This window comes from Aethalodelphis obliquidens, unplaced genomic scaffold, assembly GCF_003676395.1.
Source record: "Aethalodelphis obliquidens isolate GAN/ISIS:26980383/991018 unplaced genomic scaffold, ASM367639v1 scaffold43, whole genome shotgun sequence".
NCBI classification, from domain to species: domain Eukaryota; kingdom Metazoa; phylum Chordata; class Mammalia; order Artiodactyla; family Delphinidae; genus Aethalodelphis; species Aethalodelphis obliquidens.
This window is the reverse complement of record NW_020837987.1, coordinates 12,052,847-12,062,161: the sequence shown is the minus strand read 5'-3', so window position 1 is coordinate 12,062,161 and position 9,315 is coordinate 12,052,847. Positions and strand designations below refer to the sequence as shown.

Sequence of the window (9,315 nt, the reverse complement as noted above, 5' to 3'; positions counted from 1 at the left end):
CCTAATGCCTCCTACACTCAGGAACACAGAAATCCACAGTAATGAGAAACACACATAAGGCTGAACCATTTCACCCGGACAGTAACACATGGAGGAGGAATTACAACCCTCCCAACACACAGGTTCACAGAATTATGTCACAATGACCCACACAGAATGAAAACATCACCAGACACACAACGTTACATAGATCTATATCACAAAGTGACATGGACACCCAGTCAGCCGGTGCACCCCCACCCCCTGAAGCGACCCCACAGATGAGTCAACACACAGAGCTCTGGTGCCTACCAAGGTGAGATCTTTATGGGGGTTTAGAGATCAGTGGGTTTCACAGCCAGCATGGCTGGTCCAGTCCCTTCCCCTCCCCCAGCCCACACAGTTCCCTCCATAGAGGGCCTAGGTCACCCGCTGAGAGAGGGAGGGGTCAGACCCTTCCCCTCATAGCACCGATCTGGACAGGCCATCCCTTGACAAAACAGTGAGAAGTGCCTTCCATAAAGGGGGTGAATTGGGTTGAGAGAGGGAGGCCTTTTCCTGTGGGAGACCGAGAATAGCACCATCGTCGAAAGAAGGTTGGGGGAAGGGGACGGGGACACATAGGTGGTGGTGGAGTACTGAGGAGTCCTGGCCTCTCTCCCCACCCCATGATATGCAGATAGGGCTGTGCGTGTGCCTGTGCGGCTGGGGAAGTCACCTGGATTGTGAGGGAGCCCCAGGTTCCCCAGATACCTGGGGTTAAGTAATAGTAAGTACATATCTGAGGGCTGAGGTGGGGAGGGAGGGGGTTCTAGGACAGAGAACTTTTAGGGATATGAGACTGAGAATGGAAAGGCTTGAGCATGAAGTCCATTAGCTCAAGGACCTGGAGGGTAGGGATCTGGAATGGGAAGACTTAAGGCAGAGAGTAGTAATTAGAGCAAGTTGAGTTGGGCGGGAAGCCCAGAATAGAGTTAGGAGGGTGGGGTCTGGAGTGAGGGAGTCAGAGGTCTTAAGATTCAGAACTAGAGGAATCTACAGGGCAAGGTCCAGATTCTAAAATCAGAAGCCTTTGGAGGCTGAGTTCTAGAGCCAAAAGAATGTGGATCTGAAATAGAGGCACTTGGACGCTGTGAGGTCTAGAACCAGAGATACAGAGTAAGGACTAGAATTTGAAAAAGTCTGAAGACCAAGTTCTAGGACCAGAGGGATTTGGGAGTTGTAAGGTCTAGAATCAGGAATTTAAAGCTGTAAGGTCTAGAACCAGAAAAATTTATAAGGCAAGGTCTGTAATCAGAAGATGTTTGAAGGCTGAGTTCTAGATACGTGGTAGTTTGGAGTCATAAGATGTGGAATGAGGGGCAATTGGAGATTGTGAGGTCTAGAATCAAGGAAATTTATAGGACGAGGTCTGGAATCAGAAGACATTTGAAGCCCATTACTAGAACCAGAAGAAAGGGAGATCATCAGATCTGGAATCAGAGGGCCCTGGAAACTGCAAAGTATAAAGGTTGTATAGTCCAGGACCAGTCAGTGGTAGCGATGATGAGGTCGAGAGCAAAAGAGAACTGGAACATTGTGTCTGGTTCTGAAAGGTCCAGACACGAAACCCATAAGGTCAAGACATGAAACCCATTTTACTTCTTTTTGATGGGAGAAGCAAGTCTCGAGTGTAGAGTTGAAAAGGGATGAGCTGGGCATCATGAATCAAAATGATTGAGACATCACGAAGTCTAGATTTGGAACGAAATGCGTTACAGATCAGGAAGACTAGAACCAATTCCAAGCTTGGGGATGTGGGGTTCCAAAATCAGAAGAAATCTGGTTGTAAGAGCTGGAATCAGCAGGAGTAGGAGCATGTGCCATTGAGAAGAAGGGAGACCTGTGGGGAGAGCTCTAGAACCAGAGGAAGGCGGAGCGTGAGCTCTAGAACCAGAGGGTTCTGGTGGTCCTAGGCCTGAGGGAGTTGGAGGTTGTGAGGCCTAGAACCAGACAACTTTAGAAAGCGTGAAGTAGAAAGATAGACAGAGTTGGAGATTGTGGGGTCCAGAAGGAGAAGACGGTGAGATCCGGAATCACAGCGGTTTGGAGGATGCAAGGTCTAGAACCAGAAAGGGTTGGAGGTGGTATGGTCTGGAAGCAGAGGTCGGAAGCTACACCTGGGATAGGAAGACCACCTATGGAGTCGGGGTCCAGGTCAGGCAGGAGCCAGCAGAAGTCCAGAGCGGAGGGGCGGGTAGAGCTGGGTGGCCGCTTGGGAGGCTAAGGGCTCAATCAGGAGTCGCCGGGGGTGAGGTCTGGCCCAGAGGCCTGCCGTCCCCATTGACACCTGAGTTGGTGGGAAGATCAGGGTCCCACATTCTTGTGGACCCCAGGCAGTTCGTAGCGATGAAAAACATATCATGAAAGCAACAAAAATAAAAATAAGAATGAAAGAAAGATGGATGGAAAGCAAGGTCCTTCTGGTTATCAATACTCCCCCAAGCCCAGAAACGCAGACCTGAGCCCCAAACTCCCCCACCCCTAATTACCGAAAATAAAGCCAAGAGAATTGGAGAAAAGGATGAGGTAACCGGTACTGAGAACCCCAAGGGAAGTCCTGAGAGAAGCAGGAGGGGGCCAGGGACCCCCTCCCAGAGGTCACTGAGCTGAGACCACCCCGGAGCACCCCCAGACAGTGGGGGTGGGGCAGAGGGGTGGGGACTGAGGTAGGCCTGAGGCGGGCGGGGGTCACCGAGAGGAGAGAGGGAGCCCCTCTCCCGGCACCTCCGTCCTGTGCATTGGCTGCCGGCTTGGAGTATGATTGACGTCCTTTCTTGTGGGGGGAGAAGGGAGGTGGGAAGAGGACCTGGCTCAGTTGGCCTGGGCCAAGCCTGCCGCTGGCTGAAAGTGGCTCCTGGGCTGGGCGGTGTCCTCGTCCGGGTAGAGAGAGAGCAGGGAGGGGCCCAGGCCTGTGGGGGAAGATGGAAGGTAAACCAGTGGGGAGTTATCACCCCAACCCGTCTTCAGACAGTTAAGAGCATGGCTGGTGAGGCAGGCATGCCCGGATTCAAATAGGACTGAAATCTTGGGCAAGTGCTGTTCTCTGAATCTCAGGTGTCCTGATGTTAAGAAGCCTGGAGCCAGATGCCACCTGAGTTTGAATCCAGGCTCTGCTATTTACTTGCTGTATGAACTGGGACAGGTGACTTTACCTCTCTGTGCCTCAGTTACCTCATCTGTAAAATGGGCTAACAACAATACCTCCCCTGCCTCCCACGGGGCTGTCAGTGAGGAGTAAATGAGTGAATCCACGTAAAGCGCTTTGAACAGTGCCCAGTGAGCTGTGGTCATCTGGGAAACAGGGATACTTAGACCTACTTCACTCATGAGAATTCACTCATTCAAAAAATATTTGTTGAGCACCTACTGTGTGCCAGGCACTGGGGACACAGTAGTGAACAGGATAAATGAAACTTCCCGCCCTCGTGGGGCTGACATTCCAGTGAGGGACGTCAATTGGATCATGTACGTACGTAACAGACTGAGCACAAAGCTTGGCACAGAATGAGCTCTAGATAAACGTTAGCTCTTCAATTACAAATATGTACTGAGGCCTTGCTCTGTGCCCAGCCTTGCACACACGGTGAGGCACAATGACCAGGACAGGCCAGGCCCCTGCCCTGTGAGGAGCAGACAGACAGTAATCAAATAATGTGACAAATTCCTATGTGAACGTGGACTGTGATGAGTGTTTCAAACCGTAGCTTGGGAAATGAGGGAAGGCTCTGTGGAAGGAGTCGTATTTGATCTGAGATCTAAAGGATGTGGTAATTAGACAAAGAATGGAGGGAAAAGCATTCCAGGCAGAGGGATCAGCATATGCAAAGGCCCTGAGGCAGCCTCCTCAAGCAAGATGACTTCAAAGTCCTCACAATGCCCCACAGTGGCCCTGTGGAATCTGCTTCTCTCCTCTCTTCTCTGTGTTTTAGCCACACTGGCCTGATTTTTCCCCATAGAAGACAGATACACTCCCACCTCAGGACCTTTGCATTCGCTGTTCCCTCTGCCTGAGATGCTCTTCCCCCAGAAATTGTCACAACTCACTCCCTCACCTCAAGGTCTTTGTTCAAATGGCACCTTCTCAGTGAGACCACCCCTAATCATACTGTTTAAAATGGAAATCCCCCCACCACAGAACTCCTTTCTCCTCTGCACACATTATTTTCCCAAGTAGCACTATTTTTCATCACGTGTACTCTTTATTGCATTTGTTTCTTTGTTCTGGACTGTCTCCCTCACTAGCATGTCAGCTCTATGAGGGCAGGGGTTTCCGTGTGTTTTGCTCCCAGTTTTGTCTTCAGCTCTTAAGACAGTGCCTGGCACTTACTCTATGTTTAGTGAATATTTGTTACACACATGAAGGAAAGAATGAATTAAAGGATAGTGACTGTGGCTGAAACGGAGGATGTGAAGCAGAGTGCAGTCTGAGACGAGGCAACAGTCAGACCCCGCAGAGACTGGAGTCCAAGATGAGGGGCTTGATCTTTCTCTGAAGGGCGCTAGGGAGGCATAGAAGAGCTTTGAGCAGAGGAAGGCCAGGGTCAGATTCGTGCTTTGGAAAGCTCCCTCATGGCCAGTGCCTGCAGGTTTCAGGTGGAGCTATGGCTATTCATAGTTGTGCTGGAAGATGATGAGAGCAACACAGACAAAGCAGCTTGTCTCATACTCTGCAGCGTTGCGGGGGTGGGGTGGTCTGGGACCAGCATCACCTTAAGGGCGACATTTCTTGAGCATTTATTGTGAAACAGGTCACGTGCTAAGCTCTTCCTGGGCAGCATATCCACAAGTCCTCAAAACATCTCCTTAAAGTATGAACTCTTATATTGGGTGGGCCAAAAAGTTCGTTGGGGTTTTTCCTTACGGAAAATAGGCCCCCACTGACAAGAAGGGGGAAACCGAGACTCCAGAAGCAGAAACTATCTCCCAAAGCCACACAGCTGGGAATGACCAAGGGACAATCAGACACAGGCTTCGGGAGACCTAGACTCAGGCCCGGGCTCAGCTTCCACCTCAAGGGACAGCTTTGGCCAGCCCCTGCCTCCCTCAGGGCCTCTCTTTCCTCCCACAGTGTCCCTGAGAAGAGGGAGGGGCTGCCTGTTTCCAGTAAGGTCATGTCCAGGCACAGACAGACCCCCCCACCAGCCTCAGAATCATCCCACCCTCTCTCAGCCATCTAAGGCACCTCCCACAGGAGATGGGGACCCAGAGCCTCTCTGTCTACCCAGGTTGCTACTCACCCAGGGGCTCATTCAGTTCTAGGAGGTGGGTGCTGGGATCCTGCTGGCTCCCTGGGGCTGGTCCTCCTGTCAGAAGGAAACTCTAGGGGACACAGACAAAGCCACCATCATCATCACCATCACCATCATCATCATCATCATCATCATATCCAAGGAGGCAGGATGGGGCAGTGGTTACGGGCACTGTGGTGTTCAGTGGCTGCTTATTGGCTGTGTGAATTAGGGTGAGTCACTGTCCCAGATGTCCTCTGTGGGTCCCTCCAGAGCCTTGTTCTCCCCTTCTTCAGTGCCCCAGCAGGCTGACCTGTGTGTGTGGACTCCACCAACGTGCAACCTTGCTCTGTGTGTTCCTTTGAGGTTCACATGATGGGAGATACCAGCAGGTGGGAGGAGGAAGACGAGGGGTATTTAATCTTCTAGCTGCTTCCCTGCTGGGTCATCTTGGGTTGGCTGTGTCCCTCCATGGAAGGTTTCAGCTCTTGCGAGGTGGACCCTACTCTCTCCAGGATCCAGTGGCCACCCGTCTGCCCTGTGCCTTCAGGCTAGGGATGGTGTTGCTAGCCCCAGGGTGATGCCTACACCTTTGCCAACAGTCCTGTTACTAAATTCTCCTCAACACCCCATTTGAACATGTTCTCTGTTTCCTGTCCAGTCTCTGACTGATACAGTTGCTTAACCTCTTGTGTGTAAATGTGAATAATAATAATATTTCAAGAGTGGCTGTAGGGACTGAATAATCATGCAAGGCACTTGGTGCAGTCAGCGTCTGGCACATGGTAGGCACTCAATAAATCAGAGCTGTTGATATTATCAACCACACTCTCATGTTCCAACAGTGCTGTTCAGGGCTTCCCTGTTGAGAGTGGTTGAGAGTCCGCCTGCCGATGCAGGGGACGCGGGTTCGTGCCCCGGTCCGGGAAGATCCCACATGCCGCGGAGCGGCTGGGCCCGTGAGCCGTGGCCGCTGAGCCTGCGCGTCCCGAGCCTATGCTCCGCAACGGGAGAGGCCACAACAGTGAGAGGCCCGCATACCGGAAAAAAAAAACAAACAAACGAAAACCCAGCCCTGTTCAGAGTGAGGAGCCCGAGGTGCTGCTCTTGTTCGGTTGGTGTTTATATGCCCACTTATCAATAGCCCACTAAGAGCAGCTAAGGGCCGTCTCATGCCAGTCCTGTGAAATTTAATTATCTGCTACTTCCCAGATGAGACTGAGGCTGAGAGGTGACGTCACCCACCCAGGGTCTCACAGTTACTGAGTGACGGACCTGGGACTCGAGCCCAAGTCAGTCTGACTCTAGTGTCTGTACTCTTAAAGCTACACTAATAATCAAAGGCCAAGACCTGTGCTAGGTTTGGGAGGGAGTGTTCCGTGGGAGCAGAGAAGATTCCTAGAGATATTCACCCTTGTCATTTCTCCCCTTACCCTGCTTATTTTTTCTTCTTAGCACCTACCACCAACTTACGTCTACTTGCAAAGCCCTTCCATACCTGTTGCCTGAACCAGCAGATCAAGGTCCTAGCCCTAGCTGGATGGCTGACCGTCCATTTGACCTTCAGCCAGGCCCTCCCTGCCTCTCTTGTTTTTCCATCTATAAAAACTAGGTTTAAGCCTGCTGGGTTCTGAGGGCCAGAGAATCCCACGAATCCCCACACATACCAGGCTGAGGGGAGGCAGCAGGAAGTTTTCGGGTTCTGGGCTGGGGGACCGTTTGGGGGGTCTCACTCCCAGCAGCTCCACCCCCTCTGCCTCGTCCTCTGCGCTCTGGGCCAGGGCCCTGGAGGAAGACAGGCAAGAATCTCAGAACCCAGCAAACCTGGGCAGGTGTGGGCACCAGTGTGAGCAGGTGATGAGCGTTCATTCACTCCCCCATGCACCTATTTATTCCTTTACTCATACACCCACCAATCCATCCATTCATCCATCTGCCAGTCCATCTTCCCATTCATCTACCCAGTGATCCGTCACCCACCCACCCACCCACCTGTACAACTACCATCCGTCTATCCTTCCATCCGTCCACCTATCTGTCCATCCACTCAGCCATCCAGCCAGCCATCCATCCAACTACTAGATTCACTAATTTCCTCCCTCTCTCACTTCACAACTCTTTATTAGGCACCCACTGTATATCCAGCTCCAAACTGAAAGCCTTGGAAAATAATGAGATGTATCCATGAAAGCCTTATAAGGATAGTAACGAGACCACCCTGGAGACTAAATGGGCACACGCCTACAATCTGGAGAGCAAAAACTTGAGTATTCGTAGTGTAACATCTTTGGAAGGGGGACATGGATCCTCTGAAATTATACGCGAGATCATGTGTCTATATGTGCATGTGAATCTTCTTGGGAAGGGTCCATGGCTTTCAACAGATATTCAAAGGTGTTAGGGAACTTAGTTCTAGACAGTTTCTCTGACACTGTGGCAATGTCCTCTGAACTATGACAAAAATTGTTACTAAGCCAGATAGAAACAAATTCCAAAGGAGAGGGCCGTGGTTGACTGGTGGGATTTGGATAAACAATGAGAACGGTGGAGGGCACTCCAGAAGGAAGGCACAGCCTAGGCAAAGATATAAAGTTTGAAACAAACATGACATGTGCTGGGGACACTGCGGGCCTGGCTGGAGCAGAGGTCAGGGTAGGAGGAATAATGAGGGATGAGGCTGAAGTAGGAGGCAGGAGAAAGATGGGGTCAGGGACCTTCTCTACACTTCTTTTTTTTTTTTTTTGCCACGCCACTGCTTACAGGATCTTAGTTCCCCGACCAGGGATTGAACCCACACCCTCAGCAGTCAAAGCGTGGAGTCCTAACCACTGGACCGCCAGGGAGTTCCCTCTACACTTCTTTATATCCCACCTGTACTGTGGCTCACCTCTTCCGAGCCCCAGCCATGGGGGAGGATGCTGAGGGGTCCCCTCTGGAGGGGCTGGAACAGCTCAGCCGGGGGTCACTCCCCCAGCGGGGCAGCAGGGAGGGCTCAGGGGTTGGGGGCGACATGCCGTGGAAGCTCCGTGCACGGGGCCGGGGGACAGCCCCTGGAGGTCTGTGGTAGGCCCTGGGTAGCTGCTCACTGGAGTTGAGCTGGAAGTCATCATCCATGGAGATGTAGGGGGCCAGCATCTCCAAGTCCAGAGCATCGACGTCCTGCGGAGGGCAGGAGGGAGTTAAGAGCATGAGCCTTGGCCTTGGGTGGACCCAGGCTAGAGTCCCAGCTCCACCACTTCTGAGTTGTGTGCCTGAGGTCAAGGGTCTGAGCCTCAGTCTCCTCATCTGTAAAATGGGTAGAAGGACTCTGTGGTAGCCAGTTGCCAAGATGGCCCCCAAGGATCCTCACCTCTTGGTATTCACACCCTAGGTTATTCCCCTACTATGGTGACTAGGGCTGACCTGGTAACAATAGGATATTGAGGAGATGATGATGTGTGACTTCCAACATTAGGTTGTAACGATACTGTGGCTTCCGTTGTTGCTGTGCTCTCTCTCTCTCAGGTCACTGGCTCTTGAGGGGAGCCCTCTGGAGAGGCCTACATGGCAAGAAACAGACCTCTTGCCAACAGCCAAGGGAGGGATCTTGGAAGTGGATATTCTAGTCCCAATCAAGCCTTCAGATGACTGCAGCCCAGCGTGACATCTTGACTGCAACCTCATGAGAGACGCTGAGCAAAAGCCACCCAGCTAAGTGATTCCCTAACCCCTGACCCTCGGAAAGTATGTGAAGTAATACACACTTGTATTAACCTTCAAAGTTTTACAGTAATTTGTTATCCAGAAATAGATAGCAAATAAGATTTTGATAAGGAGTGTGGGGTGTAGCTGTAACAAAAACCTAAAATGGGAGAGGGGCTTTTGCACTGGGCAGTGAGCAAGGGCTCGAGGACTTTGAAGGGCCCGTCAGAGGAGGCCTGGATTGCCTTGAACAAGGCATTAGTCAGAATTTGAACCATGAGGAGCCTGCCACTGAGGGCTTGAAGGCAAGTGAGGAACACGTTATCCGAAGCTGGAGGAAAGATTTTTGCTGGGAAGTGGCTGAAAGTTTAGCAACACTGTCACC

General features: G+C 51.6%; 1 protein-coding gene across 1 annotated transcript in view; it reads right to left on the bottom strand.

Annotated features, from left to right (window-relative positions):
• Positions 1–288: 288 nt before the first annotated feature.
• HIF3A (hypoxia inducible factor 3 subunit alpha) overlaps positions 289–9,315 on the bottom strand; it is a 27,780-nt gene continuing 18,753 nt past the window's right edge. The window contains exons 11-14 of the mRNA XM_027079925.1: positions 8,137–8,408; positions 6,917–7,034; positions 5,259–5,340; positions 289–2,930 (exon numbers count right to left, since the gene is read on the bottom strand). Of these exons, the coding sequence (XP_026935726.1) occupies positions 2,833–2,930; positions 5,259–5,340; positions 6,917–7,034; positions 8,137–8,408 (570 nt within the window). The 3' untranslated portion in view covers positions 289–2,832. The remainder of the gene's footprint in view (positions 2,931–5,258; positions 5,341–6,916; positions 7,035–8,136; positions 8,409–9,315) is intronic.